This window comes from Netta rufina, assembly GCF_964035555.1.
Source record: "Netta rufina genome assembly, chromosome: 2".
NCBI lineage: Eukaryota > Metazoa > Chordata > Aves > Anseriformes > Anatidae > Netta > Netta rufina.
This window is the reverse complement of record NC_140124.1, coordinates 26,334,921-26,358,008: the sequence shown is the minus strand read 5'-3', so window position 1 is coordinate 26,358,008 and position 23,088 is coordinate 26,334,921. Positions and strand designations below refer to the sequence as shown.

General features: G+C 43.2%; 1 protein-coding gene across 5 annotated transcripts in view; it reads right to left on the bottom strand.

Moving 5' to 3' along the window:
• Positions 1-23,088, bottom strand: part of DYNC1I1 (dynein cytoplasmic 1 intermediate chain 1) — a 188,711-nt gene that overhangs the window by 10,879 nt on the left and 154,744 nt on the right. For 4 of the 5 annotated variants that reach the window (XM_084281301.1, XM_084281304.1, XM_084281303.1 and 1 more), the window contains 2 exons: positions 14,149-14,289; positions 8,395-8,520 (listed from right to left, as the gene is read on the bottom strand). In XM_084281301.1, the coding sequence (XP_084137427.1) occupies positions 8,395-8,520; positions 14,149-14,289 (267 nt within the window). The remainder of the gene's footprint in view (positions 1-8,394; positions 8,521-14,148; positions 14,290-23,088) is intronic. The other variant, XM_084281305.1, reaches the window with a different exon arrangement.

Here is a 23,088-nt window from a genome sequence, read left to right as displayed (position 1 = left end):
CTACAAAAGCTCATCCACGAAATAACATTTTTTCCCTTCGTTTCAGACACAGGCAAAAATACATTTCATATTTAAATTAAACACTGCATGTGGAGTTTTGGCTGCTGAATACGATGCATTAGGGCTCAGCTTTCCTCAATTGATATTTTAATGTAACCGTTACCTTCCAAGCCATGAGTTAGTTTTTCATGTTCAAAATACCATTTTGCTAAACATTAAAGAAAAAAAACAAAACAAAACAAAACAATTAGAAACATAATTAAGGATTCCCAAAATGAAAACTGGTATCGGATGTAACAGGTTGAAACCACAGATGCATCATGAAGAAAATTAATTATACAAAGCAGCTCTTGTTTCAGAAGTGTTTAACACCACAATGATAGCATACGGATTTCAATTAGATTTGCAAATTGCTGCATACAAACTGAGTTTAAACTAAATTTGGCATTTGGTACTTTTTCCCTTCCGTACTCCGCGTTACTTAAAGCTATGAAAATTTTCCTCACATGCATCAGAAAGGGGATAAAAGCTTTCAGAGAAAACACTACCCATTGGCCTAACCAGGTATTTAAAATACATACCTTGCTAAACTATTAGTGTGCGTTTACTTGAGCTCTGTTTCCCACCAGTTTTACATGATGCAGGTCCAGAACACAGCGGGTTAGCTGCAGCATTTACTCTGCCTCCACTGCCTCACGTACATCTACCATGAAAAGCCTGGACCCAGATCGTGTTTTCCTCTGAGCCTCTTCAGGAGCTACTAGTGAAGCCACCACTGCTGCAGATACAATAAACACACAGTGGATGGACCCGTGCACCAGATCCAGCGCGTGCCTTTTCTTCTTTCTCTTGTTCTCTGCATTGTTTTAGAGCAGGAAAATACCTACACAAAGACTGGCACACACTGCCCTCCCTTCCACCCGTCCTGCAGGCTTTCCTGTGCAGAGAGGGAACGATCTCTTACAGTTTCTCTTCTGCCACTCTCGGCGCTTCGTTATCTGAGTGCCTTCTAATAGTGCATTAAGCTACATGATTAACTCCTGTTACATGTGGCTTGTTCCCTCTGATCCTCTCTGCAGGGGGAGAATCTGGGCCTTTGCAAGGGAAAAGGAAACATACGTCGGCTTTAAAAGTAGTGTGCAAATGAACAGAAAGGACTGGAGCCAGATTTCTGCTGGTTGGTTGTTTTTTTTTTTTTTTTTTTTTAAGCTTTTTATTTCATCTGATGAGGGCTTGAGGAATTCTTACAAAAGGTATCTGTATCACACTGGAAATTCGTGTCTTTTCACCCTGTGAAATTCTCTGGGGAGCTGGTAAGACATTACCTTAAGATAAGGATTAAGAATTAATTTAAGTTTTAGGATGACTACATAATCCTCCTTTTCTAGCTGTTTTTGCTGATGCCTGCTTACCTCTATTGTCTAATCAACAAATGAGATACAGGATACCTTTGTTAACAATCTGGTACTTTCTCCTTTAGCTTTAATAAATAAACTTCCAGTTCTAAAAGGAAGGTGGAACTTCATTTACACGTATAGTAAAACAGAAGGAACACCATCTTTACCATGAAGAAGTGTACATGATGGCATCGGGCAGGAAGGTGACCCTGTGTGACCAGTATGATCTACTGCAAGATCACAATCAAACACATCACAAGCTCCACGTTAAGAGGATGTTTTTTCCCCACCCTCCCTACTTGCTCGAAACTTCAGTCTTCTGATAGTCTGAAATATTAGCTGAAGTTAAGCTAACACACGGTCAGAGAAGCTGTGGATGCCCCATCCCTGGGGGTGTTCAAGACCAGGTTGGACAAGGCCTTGGCCAACCTGATCTTGGCATCCCTGCCCATGGCAGGGGCGTTGGGACTGGGTGATCTTTGGGGTCCCTCCCAGCCGTTCTGTGATTCTGTGATCCTCTGGTCAGCTTGCAGCCACATGCTCTGGTGACAGCCATGTCCTCAGCTCCAGAAGTTCGCCCTCTCTGGGACTAAGCACTCCTAATATGTGTGGTTCATGTGGGAATATGTATCTTCCCACCAGGCTCAGACCTCCTCAGCTAGTCACACCAAGTTCTTCAGTCTCCTTCCGCAGGCCAGTCCCATTTCCTCATAGTGCAGACCCACATCTCTCCCTGACGAGCATATTTCAAATGGCCTTTTAAAATACATGCATTTTTAAATATGAAGGGAAACAATGCTCAAATCATCTTTTAAATAACATTCGTTTTGTGAAGCTGCTTTGTGAGTCAGGAGGCCACAGTGATGGCAATTTAGAGGGGCAGCATAGCAGCAAGGCACCACAACCTGCAAAAGGTGGCAGAGAAAGGAAACCTCATGGCCCTAGGCTGACACTGGAGATAAACAGCTTCAGCCCCCAGGTGCAGATCTTGGGTAAGTCTGTTGAGTTACTCCATGGCTCAGTTTCCCTCTAGAAAAATACGTCCCTAATAAGAGGTTACTAGAAACGCAAGACCCTATTCCAGTCTGCTGTGACAAAGCCTACTGAAGTACCAAAACAGACTGAAAAACTAAAGATAACTCATTTCTGTCTCCATTTCTCATCAGACTAGAACTAGACTGCAGTGACAAGCCCACAGTCACCAATATGAGTGTATACGGGTACTCGCAGGCATAGATGTGTGCATTTAGATCTCGGGATATAGCCAGGTCTTGTTTTGAACTGCAGAAGTACTTCAATGTTTGGTTTGAACTGATCAACACAATGTTGTTTTTCTACAGGAGAATAAACCAGTGCTTACATAAAGACCTCAAAGCATTCACAGTAACCTAAAGTAATGAATATTGTAATGAGAAACACAAGTATTTAGGGTGATAATGACTGGACTTTGCTCTACTTAGATCGGCTCACCCCCTATGGAGGCTACCAAAGCTTAAAGATTTTATCACCCTAGTAATCAGCAATGGGTAATGGCCTTCATAAAACACAGTAATTAAATTGACTGATTTCAAACTAGTGCATTTTTTTCATTAGGGAGTTCTTATTTAACCTACTTCAAAAAAATCCCTTTGTGAATACTGCCTGTATCAGTCTAAATTCAAATGACGAGGGACAAAGAGCTTGTTCTGTTCAATATTTCAGTTACTATTTTAACTATAAAGCTAGAGTTCCCAATATGCTGTCGTTGCCTTTTTTTTGGTCATCTCTAAGAGCTTCCAGTTTTAAAAGTCTCTCAAGACTGAACACTGTAAAACTGGGGGCAGAGGGGAAGCAAATCAAAACCCTAGTTCTTTACATTTTCCAACAACTCTTAAAAGATTCTGCTTTGTTAATACATGCTTTTAAAATCCTCTGAGGCCAATGTTGCAGCCTTCACAGCAAAAATATCAATGGTGAAATTGAGGCTCTGCCTCACAATCCATTTAATCGTCCTTTATGCCTGGATTGTGTTGGTTGTTGTAACTATTGTGTCTGGCTTGATCTTTGTATGCTTTTGAAAAGAACTTGGTTGTAAGCACAACCTCTTATTATTGCTCAAATTTGCCTTCATGATATGTATGTGAGCCATTTATCTGTGTTCCAAGAATACTTGTAATTCAACACAGATTTGAAAATAAAATATTTTATAGCAAGTCTCAGCTTTGCTTTTGTGGCAAAAACATTTCCTCACTCAATATCTGCTCTACAAGAGCTTTACAATGGCAAAAGTAAACCTACTGGAAAATCTACCTGGATAAGTTAATGACATAAAACCTAGTTTCATATTTCTCTCTGCACAACAGAAATTCAGCTGCACGAAAGAAGCTGGCTATGTTTTCTGTATGAAATCCATAGTGAAATTCGGGGATCTCAAGACAGGATTACAAAGTACCAGTCCTTCTCCACTCACTCTAGCCATGTGACTAAAAAGCCATGCTGAAACGTGAGAGTTGCTCATGAATATGCATGTCTCCCTGTCTGGAACCCCAAGAATCCCAGAACAGCTGCTACAGGCTGCTGAAATCAAAGCGATTTATTTTACAGGAACCAATGGGATATTCCTCATGGCACCAACACATCCACGTATTTCAGGCAGTTGCCAGCTCCTCCTTCACTGCTCATGCTCTTGAAAATGAGATAGAGAGCAAACATCCATCATGGAGCAAATGGGGAAGTACACACACTGCTTGATGCAGCAGCCGCAAAGCAGCTTACAGAGACGTCACCTCTGAAACCTGACGGAGTCGTGTAAATGTCAACACGATGCTGATTTCACTGCAAGAATAAAGGACAGAGGTAATAAATGTTTAAAGAATCCCATGTAATTGCTTTCTTTGGCAGAGCCAGCTTTCCTGGATGGTCTAGGGAAAGTCCAGTTTCACCTGTCATACCAGTCATCCTCGAAAAGCACGCCTGGAATCAGCTGTCTGAAAGACCACCAAACAGATGCAGTGGTTTGCCCTGTAACTGGTTTAACAAAATCAGTAATAAGCTCCTGGTGATTAGTTTCAAACCCTCCAATACTGCACTGAACTTACTTTATATTCTGTTACAATCAAATAATACATCATTGATTTCCAGTTTCAATCTATTCATTCCCAACGCAAACAAAATATGACCAGGAAGAGATTAATGGAAAAAAAAAGAAAGAATGGAAGGTGGAAGAGAAGCTGCTTCTTTCACAACCAGAGGTGCAAACGGCATTCTCAATAAGCCAGGTAAGCAACAGACGTGGTTGTTAGAGAATATTTATGACAGCGGCAACTGTGTAACATCACTGAAGCATGCACAATGGGAGCAAGCTTTCTAGAAAATACATGTACAGAAGAGACATGCAGTTAGGTCTAACTATCAATCATCTGGACGTGTGAATAAATCTATAGTCAGTGGTCCATGTTCTGCTAAAATCAACTTTACCATATAGAAAACTTGCTGCCCTGTAAATAATCCAGAAGACTAAATAAGATAAAACACATTTTACATACTATCACCACAGTAATATCTCAGCTACCAGACCAGCAAAGGTTCGTGTCTTTTTACCTGTCATAAAGAGTATTTACAGTGACTGGTTATATCCTCTTCTCAAGTTATTTAGGTTTACGATCACATCACACTGAAACAATCTTGTTTTTTTTTGTTGTTTGTTTAGGTTTTTATTTTGTAATTCACAGTCTTTAAATCAGTGGTTACTGATCCACAAGAGCACATCTATATGGACTATTTAAGTCTCTTCTCCCTTGGAAGTGTGTGTATAACTCCCATTAATGCTAATGGGCATAAAGCACATGCATTGAGGAGAAAATAGACCCCTCACTGTGAAAATAAATGTGTTCAGTTATTTTCAGACACGATGCTGAAATCAAACAACTAAGAGTACACACTATAAGCAGATAACATCATATAGCCTAACTGAAAATGTCACCAGTATTTTTAACTCCCTGATCATGGACTCTGCCACATTCTTCATGTTTCTGCCATATCTTGTGTCATAATGACTGTGACTGCGTAACATCTCAAGAAGGGCCAAACCCTAAGCAATCCAAGCAAAACAGCCCCTTCCTCCAGTTCCTTGCCCTCAAGAACGATGCAAGGTTACATTTTCACTTAGGCCACACAATGGTTTTGCTTTACCCCATATAGGTTACCAGCAGCAATCAGTGTTCTCCAGGCCTTTAAAACTGTGATGAATCTACCAAAGTAAAAATCCATGTCACATTTGCTCCTTAATGATATGATAGTGCCATGTTTTCTGCTCTGATCAAAATTCATCGGATCAAATCTGTATGTTCAAGCAGGTAAGAAAATTTGCTTATATAGTAATGTGAAATTCAAAGATGTTGTGGTATGATTCTATGATAATAAAGCACGGTAACATATATATCCAGATCTTTTTGACTGAGCCAATGTTTTATGAACTGACAGCTAATCTAACATGATAATTTGGATCACCCACGAGAAAAGAAAGGTTTTCAAAGGGTGCAGTAAAAGTGGAGCATTGATGTCTTTGGTGAAGATATTTAGGGTCTTTGTAAAGTGGCCTGCTGACTTTCTAATGCAAGTAATCACGCTCGCCGTCCTAAATCAGAGAGATGCACCTTCAAATAAATGGATGCTACTGAGTTATCAGTCAGGCAGGGCTGAGTTCTTTCAGTGATGAGGCCTTTTCAGAAGTCAGTGCCGGAGGAGATGGGTGGGGTGCAGCAGCTGAAAGGTCATCTGCCGTGGCTGTGTGTCAGGCTTTGCAACACAGCTGAGACAAAGAGGAGATCTGGGCACTGCCAGGAGCCGTGTGGGCCAGCTCACAGCCACACACCCACATCATGTCCCTTCTGCTGTCACTTATGCTTGTCTGCCCTCATACTGAGTCAGTTCATGGCGAAAAATACCCCAACAAAACAAAAGAAAAATCAGTATTTCTCTGCTGATTTAGCTCCTTCACCATAATGTGGGGTCTGCTGTGTGCTACTGGTACCAGCACAAAAACTGGACAGCAAAGGATATGGCTCGGGACAGCTGTTGACAGGGGGAGAAGGACTGCCCATAAAATAACTCATCAGAGGGCTCTTTATGAACCAGCACAGAGGGTTAACGAGTGAAGAAGCTATTCCTCACTGCCCGAGCCCTCAGTTTTAGGCTGTCAAACTGCAAGGCATTTCTGCAGCTCACTTCAGGCTTTATAGTGACAAGAGCTGTGCCGGAGAACAGCTGAGCATCCTTCTCTTTTAAACCAGAAAAAGCCACCCTAACAGCACAGCAGCCCTGGCAGCATCTGAAGCTGGAATTACTGCAGAGACTGATGCTGTCAGAAGGAACCAGGCAACAAATTAAAGAGTTCCTTCATTACAGAAGAGGAGGAGGCGTGGCAACGGCCCGTGACCTGTCAGCTGCTATGTGGATGGACATCTATCCAATTGTGCAAGGAGGGATGAAGCTGAGCTGGAGAGCCTGGGGCTCTGCACAGACAGAACACAGAACGGCCACGAAGCAGAGCACGTTACTCTGAAACCGATCAGGGCTCATGCAAATAAATACCGTTGAATGGCTCTTTTCTTTTTCCTTCTCAAGTAATAGAAAACTGTCTTTTTGATCTGAGTGTGACTCATCTTGCAAGTTGCATTCTGATTATAGAGAGGAAAAGGCCAAAAACTTAAGTATTACTTCTCCTGCACAGTAACAGTAAATCTATTTTCTCCTGGGTGAGCTTGCAGGGATAAACAATCCTATGAATGGCCTGGTGTATGATATGCAAAAAAACACATTTCTGGAGCCTGTCTAGACTCCCAGACAAGATCAGATCGTGCTGTCATCACAGACATTTCCATAGCCTGTCACATCACTTTGAAGATAGAAAAAACACCTTTTCAGAACAGTCATGCAAAACGAAAAATAAACAAAAACAGCCTGACCTGCAGTGTTGTAGTGGAAGTCTGAATGCAGTAACCTCAGCCAATTTAGAGATTATGCTAACAATACGGCACAAAGTTTCAGCAAACATTTGTGAGGAAAGGCAACTCCTGCACAAGCAAATGCAATCCAAAAATATGAGTCATGCACAAGCAATTTTGCTATGGGCCATAAAATCACTTTATGAGAGTTACAGATAATTCTGTATGTATTCCATAATGTTTCCCTACTGTGTAGAGATGGATATCTCAGTATCCTATCACAGATAATGACAGAAAACAAATTCTCTACATAAAAGCTGATTGCTCAGAGATTCACCCTTAGCTGTTCCAAGGAATTGTAATGCCGACAGAACATTTTATACCTTATTCATCAACACAGAAGTAGATTCTATCAGTGCCAAACATACTGCAGTTTAGATGGCTTTTACAATATGTAGTAGGGTGAATTGAGAGCAGCCTCAGACACAGAATATACATCCTGCTATTTCTCAGCACCCACATACCCTTCATCACGCATGCAGCTCCCATCCTCCACAATGACACCTTTCATTTCCTCCTTTTAGTACCTTTGCACATATTCAAACATATTTACCATTATTCAGCACTAAAACAACAGCCTCTTACTCTGTACATGTCATGCTGAGAGAAGCCTACAACATTATGCCAGTCATGAAATAAGAGATGCTGGAATATAAAAGGTGAACCCTACAGGACCAACTTCAGAACAAAAGAGATTCTCTTTGTACCTATATTTTCCTCTTTGTGTTCCTTTATAAACATTTTCCAACTGTACATAAAAAATAAGTAAATAAATAAATAATGCTGGATATTTTCAAAAAAGACTTTCCTCCTGACACTTTCACTATTTACTCTTTCGCATGGTAGCTTTACAACTAACACGCTGTTGGCAACCCAAACCAACAGGGACTCTGCTGAAAGCCAGACCGTATATTCTTTGGAGGTGTCCTACTGACTAAAAAGGTAAGATCTTCTCTCAAACTTGGATGTGGTGACTTGCAGGACCTGAGCTTTGAACACAGTAAAAATAATACCTCTCCAACATCATAGATCCATATGCGGCCTTCTGAATCACCGACTGCCACCTCCTTCCCAGCCTGGGCCCAGCGGACACGGTTGAGGGCAGAAGCTCCTTCTATTGTCACGCTAGCTGTGGGAACCTGTTGAAACAATAGGAACAGACAGGACAATAAAATCACGCTGCCTGCAGACCCAGGGGTCAGTTTTGAACGTCCTATTTTGCTGGGTGAGTCACAAGCCTCTCGTCAGGGGGGAGGAGAAGAAGAGGGTTCATTGTTTCTTCAATCACGTGCTAAAAAAAGAAAGAGTAAGAGATTGCTTAGAACGAGTAGGGAAGACTTTTCTACTGTAAAAGGCAGTAAACGAAACAATTTTACCCCTTAACTTAGAGACACATGAAACTGCGTCTGCTTCTTTCTCAAAATTCACTGATTTATGACCAAGAATCAACTGAGGGTAGGACTTGGCGTCGGTCCTACCCCGACTTCTGAGCAGGGCCCAAATAACCTGCCTGCTGTAGACAAATCCCTGATGCACCTTGGATTTCATACTCACCTCTGCAGCTAGATGCAGAGGTCAAAGCTCAGGTGCTAATTAAGAAGAGTCCTGAGCTAATCACTTCAGTGAGGACACAGCAGAAGGCGAGAACAGCTGAGCTGACATTTAGGAACTCCTACAGCACATTCCCACAATTCTCTTGCACATCCCCGTATTCCCAGGAGCCTTCTTCTTGTTGAACTACACCTGGATGCTGCTTAATTTCCAAACTCCCTCCCTGCCCCAAGCCGACCGGCAAACTTAACAGGTGACCCGCAAGAATACATCAAGGCGCTGGTTAACATGTGGGATGAATAAAGAACACGATCTTAGGAGAAGTATTTGTAATCTACGCTGGAATGAGGGCATCAAAAGGAGCTGCAGGAGGAAGGAACCGTGTGGGTGTCTGTCCCAGATAGGGAGATCACTCGCTTGATTTAGGTCACCTCATAAGACAAATGACGGTGGCCTGTGAGCCTGCTGATGCTCCACCCAGCTCCTTTAACAGGAGAACCTGCCTGAGCAAGGAGCCTGCAGCTTGGCACAGCAGCCTCCTGAACGAGGCTTTTTAGCTTTTATTTTTCAGATCAGGGCAAAAGGGGAAGGATGGGAGCTCCAATAGCGGCTCCCCCACCAGACCGCCTCACGGGAACAAGCCTTAGGCACACGCTGGGATGGGGACAAGGGGATGCTGTGGGATCTACAAATGGAGGTGGAGCTGGAGAACAGTCCTGGCGAGAAGAGGCAGCTGGACAGGAGCCAGAGCCTGGGACACCTCTGCAGGAGCGACGGGAATCCTCTGGTCCCCACTGTGGGCAGGCTGCTGCATGAGGGGAGTGAGCAGCTTGGAGGCGGTATAAAATCCAGGTCAAAAATTCGAGAATTTTTCCTGACTTCACCTCAGTTCCCAGGCTATAGTGTTATACGGTAGTTGCCAGACAGCTCTACAGATCCACAAGAAAAATGATTTTAAAGGAAACACTGAGCAGCTTCCCTGCTGTCAGCTCTACGGCCTTCGGCAAGTCAGCGGGGTGCGTGGCGGCGGGGAGCCCAACCCCTGCGGCTGCCTGAGGCTCTGGGCACTGCTAGCCCTACACCTCCCCACCTGGATGTTCCCTGTCACAGACCCTGCCCAAACCGAGCAGGTACCTGCCAGCCCACCGGGCCTGGCAAACTGAGGTGTCTTCTCCATAAATGACTCAGGAAATTCCCCTTTAGGCAGCCCCGCAAGTGGAATGAAAAAGGATTTTGTCTGTAGGCGATGTAGAAATAAGGCTGGATGACAATCAGAAAGCAGATCCTGTCCTCCCCCTTTAGGAAGTCATTCAGATGCAAATAAGCTGCTGGCCTGGTCCCTGGGTTGTGCAAGGCCGAGGTCCATCCAAGGCAGCCTCACTGATGAGCGCTGGCACGCTCCTGCTCCCCGTCCCAAGTATGTTACTCGTTAGCGTGCTACAGCCGAGGGCTCCAATCTGCCGTGGGGTCACTGAGCCACGATCCCATCGCATTAAAAAATGAGCAAGTTTTACCCTTCTGATCACTGATTTCTAAAAAAAATAAAAGCTATTTTAATTCCAGCCAAAATTAATTTCATAACATTTGGAAATGGGTTTCTTCAAACAACGACTAAATGCCACATTTTTCGAGCACTAATCCACTACCCAGCTACGTTTCTCAGAAAACTGCAGATCAAAGATATTTGTTTCAAATGAGCTACACAGCTTAGATTTAAGGCACTGAATTTTTAACGAAATCTTTCAGAAGGCTGAAATCTGTAACTCCAGAACTGTTTTTTGTTGTTAACACAGCATTCTTGCAGTGTTCCACATAAAAACAAGCAGCATGCATGCTGCAGACACAAGACACAACCCATGTTTTTTTTTTTTTTTTTTCAAACCCAATGGTTTTGTAAAATCCTATTACTATTCCACAAAACTATCTAGCAAAATAAAAAGCAACCATGCAATAGTGTTTAAAAATCTAAATAGAAAACCTTTTCTCCAGTGATACAGAATAAAATATATTCAAACCATAGTATCTTAAAATAGATTTGTCTACCTGGAGAAGTGATAGGTTAAATTACACATGCCTATTTTAGATTTTAAAGATACAAGGTTATTTTATAATGGTAGCATTATGTTGCTAAAATTACATTTAAAATACTTTATAAATTCTCTGAAGTTGCTTGTCAGATTTTTAACAGTTTTGAAATAAGATTTTACAAGGTAACAGATTAAGATGCAGTCAGAAAAACCTGCATGGTAGGAATATATATATATATACACACATATATATATATATTTACACTTTTATTACTTATGTAACATCTAAACCTGCTTGCAAATAGATCTTCTACCTGTTTTTAGAAACAGACACCATCTTCATATTTTCAAAGCTAAGGTAGGGCACACAATACGTTTGAAATGTGTGCCCTATGTTTGAAATGTTTGAAAGCAATATAACAGAGCAAGAATAAGCAATTTTATCTATAAGCTGCTTTTAACCTCACCTATAACCAAGATTCAGTAATAACCTAGAGACTTTATCCAAGCTCGATCAAAACAAGAAATGTAATGAACACATACATAAGAAATCAGCATTTGCTAACCTGAAGCTATCCTGATTCCTATAATAATATTCAGTATTCAGTTTGCAAAAGAATAAAGGTGGGAAGTTGTTTTTTTTTCTTTTTAATGTTTTTTATATTGATTTATTAAATATAAATCAACCATGATGATTTACATTACTACTACAAAAATCACTTCTGGTATCCATAGATCAAAATGCAGCATACAAATACCCCTGGCTATTTTACACGGAGATTTTAAGAACAATTAGATTGATTAAATCTATGGTATGGGCAAATTATTTTAGTTATTTTGATTAGAAAGCACCTAGTATGCGGGAGAACAGTTTTTAATAAATATGGGGAGTAACGCTAGCATAAACCGTTTTACAGTTCAAAAATTTGAAGGTAGCATATCAGAACTAAAACCAGCTATTTTCTTAATTGGTTTATAAAAATAGTACCTAAATAATAACATGGCTTATTTCTTCAATTAAACAAAACTATTAATAACAATCACATCTGGTTCTCACGCAGAGGTTTTTATCAATAGCTAGCAGTTAAACCTATTGATATACCTGTTATTTTCTACCGTTTTTATAAATACTTAGACATCACCGATCTGACGTCTTAAAGTCAAAAATAATAGGTGTTACAAGATTTCTTAATGCACAGGCAAAAGTGCTGGCAGGCTTCTTCTTAGCAAACAGCAAAGCAGAATTAAACTGCTTAATCGAATGCAGAAATCTTGAAAATTATGAACTAAGTATGACCTACCAGATAGAGGGTAACAGCAAACAACAATCACTTTCAGTTACGATTTAAAACAACTGCTTACAGTTCTTTCAGCGGTATTTGTATGTCTGGTACTGCTTCTCTCACATAACAAAACCCTACATCTATTCAAATTCTGCCAGTTTAGCGTTTTGAGAGATTTTTAAATTTACTTTATCAGCGCTTAGTAAGGAGACCAAATGGTATTTCTTCCTCCAGACACAAATTCAATTCTCATAAAAATACAAAGCTCTGGTACCACACAAATAATTTCATTCTGCTCCCATCACGAGAGCAGATTTCAACCTCTCAGTGGAGATCATTTGTGAAATCAGGGTGGCCTCACATGCAGAAGAAAAGCAGGATTGAGCTTGAAGTTAATTTTTATTTTTCTGCTGATGTTCCTATGTATTTATATGTAAACACACTGAAAACACAGCAGCAGTTTTCTACGTACAGCCTTATTATTGATGGGAATGGGATCAAGCAGTCCACATTATTATTATTTTTTAAAGAAATTATGGTCTCATTGAATTAAATGGCAAAACATCAGTTGATTTTAAGCAAAGCAGGACTTCAGCCCTGGTATTTGGGGGGAAAGGGTTATTTTTTTTTTCTTTTTAAAACACTGGGTTTTATGCTCTGTGTTTAAGCCTGCATTAATGAGAACACCTGAAGGATATGTCCCTCCCTTCCCAAAATAAATTCTGAAGAGACTCCTCCTGTATATCCTCCAGCTGTATGTGCTCTAATTAAAAAGGCTGTGCTGCTTCCTGCTCAGAGCACTTCAAAAGGCCTTGCTGCTCCCCTTGACAATGCAGTTCGCAGTGCTGGTTCCTCTTACCTGTCCGTGCTTATTTATGGCAAGCACCATTCACTGGGAGCCATAAACCCTGCCTGTATTTTACTTGGGTTGAAATGTATATTGTGTTTATGGGAAAGATGAATTAATGAACAACTAATCTTAAAAAAAAAACAACAACAAAACAATATTGTAGAAAACAGGGTGTGTGAGGAAAATACTGCTGGTTGTTCTTCAGTCTTCCTTTCTTTTTTTTTTTTTTGGAAATGAAGAAACCATCAGTTAATACGCATTACTTTTACGTTCCCTCGTTCTTAGCTTTACATGGTATTAAATAAAAATCCGTGAGACTTCAGTTCTGGAAAAATATTTCAGTTCTTATTCTGACAACTGATTGCTGGCCATCTAAGAGTTCAGGTGATGCTTTTTTCTTATTGAAAAACATTTCCAGAGGAAAACGAAATCCAGAAAACACACTGTCAATATACACCTGCAGCAATTTTTTTTTTTGAGGGGGGTGAGGAGAAGTAACAGGAGGGAAGGGAAAAGGGGTACTCGGCGTGTTTAGAACATGATTTTATTGAAATTAGGGGCTTTGCCCTGCCTCTGATTAACCCTTCCCCATCAGTGAGGTGTAGAGCTGTGACTTTCTGCCGCCGTATAGAAACCCCTGGCTTCCTTCGCTTAAGTTTCGCCGCAATTTGGGCAAACTTTAAGAAAGGGGGAAAAAGGGAGGTGAGGCCGGAAAATCGCAGGCGGCTCCCTCCGCTGAAGGCGGAACGCGGGCGGGGCAGGGGGGTGCGGGAAGGGGCCGGGGGCGCCCCAAAACGGGAGCCCAGGGCGCTCCCCCCCCCAAACCGGGAGGAGGGAGGGGAGGGGAGGGGAGGGGAGGGCGCAGCCTCCCCCGGCCCCCGCAGGTAGCGGGGCGGAGGCGGGGAGGGCGGAGGGGGCGGCCCGGCTCCCCCCGGCAGCGGGACGGGACCTGCCCTGCCCGGCCCGGCCCGGCCCGGCCCTGCCGTGCCCTGCCCGCCCCCTGCGGGCTCCCTGCGGGCTCCGTGCGGGCTCGGGGCTCGCCCTGCCCTCACCCACCTCGGTGTCGTTGTTGAGGTTCCAGAGGTCCAGGCGCCCCATCCCGTCCACGCAGGCGAAGAGCGCGGGGTGCACGGGCGACCACATGACATCGTAGACATAGTCGGCGTTGTCTTCAAAGGAGTAGAGCGGCTTGTTGTGCTGTGGGAGCGGAGAGAGCAGCCGTGAAGACTTCGTGGCGCTAGTGCCGCCTCGGGCTGTCTGGCGAGGCTAATTAAAAACTTTGCACATTTCACCGCGCGCCATAAAACTGCCCCGAGATGAAAGCTCCGCGCGGAGGGCGGGGACCGCGCCTTAATGGGGGCAGCGACTGTCCGCTGGGATGAAGGAGATGCCCGGCGTGAGGGGCGGCGGGGCGGGGGGCGCCCCCTTCCAGCCCCAGCCCGGAGCCCCGGGGGTGGGCAGGCAGCGGGCAGGCACCCGCCCGGCCCGGCCCGGCCCGACCCCACCGCCCCCGCGGTCGGATGGAGCCGCTGAGGGCGGCCGGCAGCCGGGCTCCGCGGCCCCCCGCGCACCGCAGGCGGCGGCTGCCACCTAGCGGCGGGCGGCCCGGCCCGGCCCGGCCATGTCACGTCATGTCATGTCGCCTCAGGGGGCGGCTGTCGCGACAGGGCGCAGAGGGCAGGCGGGTGGCCCCGGCAGGCAGCGGCGGGGTGTGTGGGGAGGCGAGGCAGCGAGTACAGCGGGAAGCGGCTGTAATTGTCCCTGATGAATTATTCATCGCGCCCGGCTTGTCTAATTCTGGCGTAATGGCTTCGCTAATCCCTGATCAATTAATGGGAAATGAAATTTAAATGATAATGAAAGCTCAGGAGATAAAGGGAATTAAGTGTTCTCGCGGCTTGTGACAGAAATCTAAACAATGGGACTTTTTTTTTTGTTAACTGTCTCCCTCAGCCCGTCAGCTGCCTGCAGCAGCTCCTCGGCGGGGACCCGCAGAAACGGGACCTGCGCCTGGTGAAAACTCGGGCCAGAAACCAGGAGTGGCACGGGGTGACTCCGAAAACCCCCAAATGGGATTGACAGGGCACCCCCAACCTCAGCACGCTCCTTGCAGAGCACGCCTCTGTTCGTTTCACGGGAGAAACGGCGCTGCAGGTGCTGGCACCGCGCTGCGTGGCCGTGACACACTTTTTCCTGGACGTGAAGCAGCTGATTGTAATCATTACATCGCTTTCCTTTCGTATATTGTTAATTTTGCACAATAAAATAGCTTAATCTCTGCCTGCTGCCGGGTCCTTGCCAGTTTTGAGTTCGGTCCTCCAGCCCTGCATAGGGCTTCCCTCGATGTCTGGGCAGCAGCACATGGCAGAGCGCGGGTACGCACGCCTACCGGCCCTCATCGCTGCTTGGGAGGATTCACACCAAGTGGCTTTGTTGCCATACCATATTGTAAATAATTTAAAAATATTTTCATTCACCGCAGGTGTAACAAAACTATAATAAAGTGCTCAGAGATTTAATTACAAGATGTTGTCATTTGAAAAACAACACTAAAAATGCGAAGGGATTGGCTTCCATAGGCCAGTTTTCCCTATACCTGGATTAACGAAAGACACTTTGAATGATTACACGACCAGGTCCCAAATGTTCATAACTGGCCTAATAGCTTTTATGCATTTCCTAAGAGTATCAAGCATTTTGTTTTATGTGACAATAAAATTAAATTAGAGCTTGAGGTTATTACCTCAAATTTATATAACATCTTTATTTTTTTTTTTCCAAAGCTGGAGTTTTGCAAAAGAGTAGGAAAAAAATTACAAGAATAGTTTCTTACTTAAACAAACCCCAACTCTCCAAACATATGTATCTGCTTAGTACATTATCAGTGCCAGTGGAGGGAGTTACATGTGTTAATGGAATTACTTGCATGCCCATGCTAAAGCATATGCAGGGTCGAGGGCCAAATGAAGACTCAGCTTTTGAAGAGGCAGAGGTATTTCATAGGAAATTTCAGAGTGAATCTCTTCAGCTGTGAACCAGGGAACAGAATTTAGAGTGGTCAATACAGGGCCACAATACCTATCTGCAGCATTGTATGTTTTCACTGAAAATTAGGTTCAAATACATCAGCCATCTAAACGCTGGAAAAATGGGCATGGAGCACAATACTATACTGAAGGGAAAGGAAATCTGGCCAGCTGTTAGGTGGCCAATATTTTTCTTAGACATGGGAAATGTGCAGCACATACAGCACTTTAACATTAAGTGTCATGGGAGAAGTACCAAAATTCCATAGAAGTAAAGGGACTATTAAGATATCAATCAATCCAGAGCAGATTTCAATCAATGTTTCCTTTTTGTCCACATATCAAAGCTTGTTTTGATCTTATTTTGAGTGTGACACTTTTAATGCTCTTTTAGTTCTGCCAGTTTCTTTTCTAATTCATGACCAAAGAATAAAGCATTAGAAGGAAAGGTCAGGAGATGTTGCTCTACTGTGAGTCTTCCTGTACAATTTCTAGGAAATGGCTTTAGCTAGTGTGCCTCAGTTTCCCTGTTAGAAAAAGAAAAACACTTTCTGAGTAATGGTATTTGAGGTGAAAAGCACAGCAGATACGCAGTGTGCATTGCATTTAACTTAACAGTGGAAATATTCAGTCAGATATGAAAGCAGAGCGAAAACCTGGACAAAAATTATTTATCTTTTTAGAGTGATCTCAGACATACAAAGAGCGAGACACAAATAAACGGAGATGAATAGGCAGTGGAGCAAGATAGGGAAAAAACAAATAAAAAATAATAATCGTCATCATCATCATCAGCAGCAGCCATGTAAGTAGCCCAAGCAAAAGGCAAGATCAACTGCAGCATGGTTGAGAAAAAAGGGAGAGAGACCCATCATACAGCAGCACCAGGCAGTGGTAGTGCAGCTGGGCTACAGCCTTCATAGTTCCTGCAGTGTATCTGCTCTCCCAGCTTGTCTAGTGTTCAATGGGGAAAAAAAATGCATTTCCCATACTATGTCTTTCTGTATTGCACCCTTTAACTAAAGAACAACTGCATTGGATCAGGCTGAATGTCCCTCTTGCTTAGCATCCTGTCTTCAATGATTAAAAAGAGAGTGACCTTTCTTAAAACCTAACATTTCATCCTGTCTGATTTCACCCACTGAGAATAGTTATATTGATTTCAATGTGAAGACTCGATTTGTAAGATTAAGTGTGTATATAAATGTTTGCAGGACTTCCGTACTATAAGCCTCTTAACTAAGGGCCCAGGCCCTGCAGATTCTTTTAATGTAAGGATTTATGAGTAAGGACCGATACCAACCACTTCTAGAAAATGTTGAAATGTGGAACCATGTAAAGGTCACTTTAAAGCAGTTTTAAATTACCAAAACTTCAGACTTACACAATCTATAACTAACATATGGCTATTATTATAAAACAACTGAAATTTAAACTTGATGAGCTTTCATTCTTAAATATCAACCCGCTCTGTTACTCAATAGAACAGAAGAAATAGTTTAAAACAGTATCTTCAGACAGACTTGCACCAAATCTACTTATTCCAAAAAAAAAAAAAAAAAAAAAAAGACTGGGGTGAAAACTTGGCCTTGCTGAATCAATGGAGTTTTGCCATTGATTTCAGCAGGACAGAAATTGAGCATTTAGCGGAAAAAGTGAAAAAGCCATTTCTAAGACGTGTTTTTGTCTCATTTATTTAAGCAGATAGTCAAAATCTATTGTTCCTCCTCAGTGTTTGTATACAGTCAGTCATTGTTTAAAAGAACAATGCAGAGTGAACATTTTAAATACGTGGGAGCTGTCTAGGAATTAGCACTTGTCTATGAAATAAGAAACTCACCTTAAAAAAAATAGTAGATATTTATATAAAAGAAGCATTTTTTTTCCACGTATAAAGTTGACCAGTCTATTCCGCTTATTTGCATAGAATTTGCTTTAATCCAGGAGGCGCCACACATAAAGCAGCTAATTAGCCATATAAAGGAATGTATACATATTCACAGGTTTTAACTAGCATTTGACTTCTTAAAAGCCATGGAAAAAGCAATTGGCCTTGCCTGTTTCATGAAAGGAGTGTTTTACACACTGGCACAATTTCTGTGGGTGTCAGCTCCACCTAAAGGTACTTCTCTAGACTGTACCTTCAATGCTGCAGATGGATGGTGACACCATACTCTCCACTTACTGAGCATCCTATCTCCTTTTTCTTTTCACTCCACTTTCTCCTCTTGTAAAGACAATAGACAAAATCCTTGGTTCTGGCTGACGCTGATTAACTACAGCCATGAATGTGGTGCAGTATTGTAAGTTGATTTAAGCAAATTTAGTTTTTCTGTGTGTGCAGCAAATATGACAGATTCATTAATCCTTGGCACAGAAACTTTCCAAACTAGGTGGCGTGTTTTTTTAGGCTCAAACTCTGGCTCTTGGGCACTTGGACAGAGCAGTCCCAGAGTGTTCCCGAGCAGAGTGGCTGTTGTGTCTGGCCCTTGAACAAGGGAAGAGGGAAATTTGGCCCCTATGGCAGGCAACTTGTATAATTAGCCTTTATTCACTAAATATATATATATATATATAAAATTAAAATTGCATAGTGGTGTCAAAAGATAACATCTCTTCCAGCATAGGTAACACGTTAGATTCACAGAGTGGTTTGGGTTGGAAGGGACCTTAAAGATCACCCAATTCCAACCCCCTGCCATGGGCAGGGACACCTCCCAGCAGACCAGGTCGCCCAAGGCCCCATCCAGGCTGGCCTTGAGCACCTCCAGGGATGGGGCATCCACAGCTTCTCTGGGCAGCCTGTGCCAGGGCCTCACCACCCTCTGAGTGAAGAATTTCTTCCTTATATCTAATCTCAATCTCCTATCTTTTAGTTTAAAAACATTATCCCTTGTCCTATCACTACAAGCCCTTGTGAAAAGTCCCCCTCCATCTTTCCTATAAGCTCTCCTGAAGTACTGGAAGGCGGCAGTAGCATTTCATTGAAGTCTTCACATTGGGAAGTAAAACTCCACTGTCTTTAAGGCAAGTGTTAAGGAGCCAAACTGACCAGATGCAAAAGATACCAATATAGGGCATAGCTTGTGGTCTTCCACTTGGGTTAGGAACTGAGTACTTTCACTCTTTTCATAGACCTAAGTGCTAGGCCCAGCCTTCTCTGTATTGAGAGGGACACCTTAGCTAGGCCAACCCAAAAGATGCAGACAGAGTAAGTGAAACCTAAAAGCTGCTGGGAATTTTGAGGTGAATACTCCTTGGATCAGCTGCATCCCAGTCTTGACCTTTCCTCCTTCGGTGGTCTCCTTTCTGGGCCACCAGGTGTTAGGTGCTTGGGGTTACTTGTGCAGACGTCTTGTGATGGGGGGGGTAAGTCCTCTGCTGTGTGTAAGGGTCTGCTACTCTTGTAAGCCCTTACGTTCTCCATTTGACTCAGTATGGAGTCAACGATGCCTTGTTTTTTATTCTGACTGATTGATCTCAATGGGAATTTTGCCAGTTCTGGACTGCCATGTTTTCCCCAAATCTGTTTTCCAATAGTTATGATAATTTTGGATAATCCAACATCTTCTGCTTTTGCTGTATGTTTATGGGACTTGGTTTAGCTCAGATTACGTTAACTTTTAGAAGACACAGTACTCTCAGGAGCTGTTAAATTGCCTTACAAGAGCTAGCACTAGAAGCTATAAATCAGAGGTGCTAGTTACAGGTACATCCCTGATGGCTCAACAAAGCCTGTCTGCATTCTCCCCACAGGCTATCATTATCCCCCAGACCCCGATACTGTACAACTCAGAACTTGCAGTCTTGCCCCACCTTCTCCAAGCAGAGCCAGACCTTCATGGATGACAGTGGGAAGGCAAAAGGGGGACGTTTATGTTCTTCAACTTCAGCCCCCCCCAGTTTCACTGTCTGACTGAGGGGCACTAAATTGAGCTATATGAGTAGTAACTCCCTTAGCTTTTGTTAAATTCCTGTTGGCAGTCGGATTCAGTCCTGAACTACAGTTGAGCCTCTGGGGCTCACGGGACATTTCACTGGGCTGTGACCTGTGAATATGTTCTAAGTACTGCAAGGTGTGATCCGTAGCCTAACATATCTTCCAGTATGTATGGACAATTATTGGTGTATTGGGCTAGAGATACTACCACTAAGTATTTTTAAATATTATGATTCAGTACCTTTAAGGCAAGCTGTTGAACAGTAAAGCCCCCTCTGCTTTGATTAATGATGCTGAATGCAAAGTCAGTGGTTAGTAAAATAATTACTCTCCAAGATGGGATTGGTTTCCTGGCCCTGTTGAACTAAATGGAAACACAGCCATTTATTGTGCTGTTACTCCTCAGGTCTGCAGCGTTGCTGTTAGAAGCACCGCACTTCTTTTGTTTAAAATGTAAGGAAGAAAATTCTCCAAAATCCTGACCTCCTAATGACAGCAGTGGGAATGAGAGCTCAGTGCCTCACACGACTGTCTCCCCATATACGCTGCTTTTCTGTCATTTCGGAGATGATGGCACCTGCATCCAGTTACACAGTTTCACACAGTGTCACCTCACTGTCAGAGGACTAGGTCACTAATTCAAGTGTAAAACTGCATCCGTGAACCAAGGAACAGGCTTCTTTTTTAGATTCAACAGTGATAGAGGGGAGGAAGAAGTGAGAGTGGAAATGATCCCTATGCTCTTAGGAGCCCTGTTTTATTTAAGTACTGTAGTGTTACTACACTGATTGTTTTGTGGCATCCTAAACGTTGTAGACACCAAGGCAGAAAACTTTTCACATTTAGAAATCATTGTTCTTGCAGAGATGCTAAAACTGTTGCCTCTCTTAATTGACAACAATAAAAAACTGCAGTATTTTTGCATAAACATGTGGGAATTATTATAGACGGAGGAGGGGACAAGGGTGAGACTGAAAGGGAAGGGGGTATGGGAGCAGACCAGTCTGGAGATAACATGATGATTACATTTTTGTGGTTTCCTTCAAAGTCAAAGCGTCACGGGTGAACATATAAGAAGGAAGCAAAGGAAAAAAAGGTTTGATGATTGGCACAGGCGGTTTTAATGAGAACCAATCTTAAGGCCTAATACTCTAGCATGAAGAAAAAGCATAAAAGAGCTCGGAAAGTCAGACATCACCTGACTTTTAGGAGCGTCAGAGAGCCAGACAGCAGAGCTTTCAGGGTCTGCGGAGATAGCCTGGAAGTTACACTGACAGGTAAACTGCTGATTTGGTTAATCCTCATGATCTGTTTTGAGTCCTCCACAGAGATGCAACACGTTCAGGCTGTGCTGCCAGATGACAGCTCTCTTTCGTCTTCTAGCTGTCTTCTACCCTGCCTTTCCACTTACTCAGTGGAAAAAGACCTTCCTATTTTCTCAGGAAAAAGAGCATGAGGTACGGCATTCCTCTTTACCACTGTACATTAGCTGGGGAACTATTTTCAGTGAGTTAGATATAAATGTGTATTACTTGATGACTGATGTAAAATAAAATTGATTGAGATCTGCTTGCCACAGATTAACTGTACAATGCATCAGGAGGTATGTAAGGCCTCAAAACTCTACAATACATGCTGAGGAAAGATTGTACAAAGAGGCTAACATGCAGACTGGGTTACAGTGAGGCACCATGGAGAACAGTGTTCCCCAGCCCACTTTTCTCACCAGTTCCCACTGGTGTATGCTTGTTTTTACATTTTAGATCATCCAGTTTTATTCCCAGTCTGGAGTCCCTCTTACTCCACACTCGCAAAAATTGTGCCTACAGGTTTCCACTGCTTGAGGTTAATACCTTCTGCTCCACTTGCCCACATCAAGCTGGGTGCTGTGTGGATCAAAACAGCGGAGAAGCCTGTACAGGTATTTGCCATTTGTTCTGTATTTCCTCAGACTGCTGACTTCATTGCTAAATGTTAATCAAGTTTTCCACCTTTTATTTAAAGCATGATTTAAGCAAGCCAGCACTTCATCTTATGCTACTAACTGTGCACTTCCATCACCAGATTACTTGAAAAATGTCATTTTCTTTTGGAATTTATAACTACTTCTAAAGACAGCTCAGTTTCTTCTTTAAGAAGCTCAAAACTATAAAAGGTCTTATTGTCCCTGCCTAGCAAACTGATTCACAGTTTCTGTCGCTCCTACTCCTGCCTCTATATTACTGTTTTCCGGGATTTTTTTTCTCAGAGGAGCACTTGGGGGACTTGCTGAGGAATATGAGTCAGGTACGGTTTTGCTAGACTGACAGAAGGAAGAATCACCAAACCCTACTCAGAGCGTACATGAAACACTGAAGAAGGGCGGATGTGGTATTTTACCTGCAGTCGTCACCCGCTGTTTGTATCCCACACAGGTGGGATCAGGAAGCAGCGCTGGAGATGAGTGGGATGCTTCGGGGGAAGCCAAATTGCTGTGACAGGGCTCCCCTGCCAGGCAGGAGAGGCAGCAGCACTCACTTAGAGGCCACCTCCTGCTTGAGTCAGTGGGACTGTCTCCCTGCCTCAGGCCTCAGGCTGCTAAAGAGAGGTAGTTCAGCTCCAATTGCCTACCAACTTTTCTGTTCATACCAAATGCTAAGGCACGTGTGTTCCTGACTCCTGGAAAAAGCTCTAGAAACAAAAAAAATCTTGCAGTAATATTTTATTACTGCTGTTCAACTCGGTAGCTCACTCACCCAGCATTCAGAAACACAGACAGCTTGAGCTCCTTCTCTTTCCTCTCCACCTTTTTCTCTCCTTCCACTGTCCTTCCTGGTTAAACTACAGGGCCAGGTATGCTCTTCTGCAGCCGTGCTTCTGTGCTGGGATCACTGCCTGCCCTGTTTTGCAGCCCCCACTCCTCCAGCTCGCTCACAGCCCTGCCTGCAGGCGTGCCACTGCCGCTCCAGCTGGGTACAGGAAAATTACTTTGTGCGACAGGCAAGGAGGGGAGTGGGATAATGGAGCTGCGGTTTCAGGGGATCGTTACTG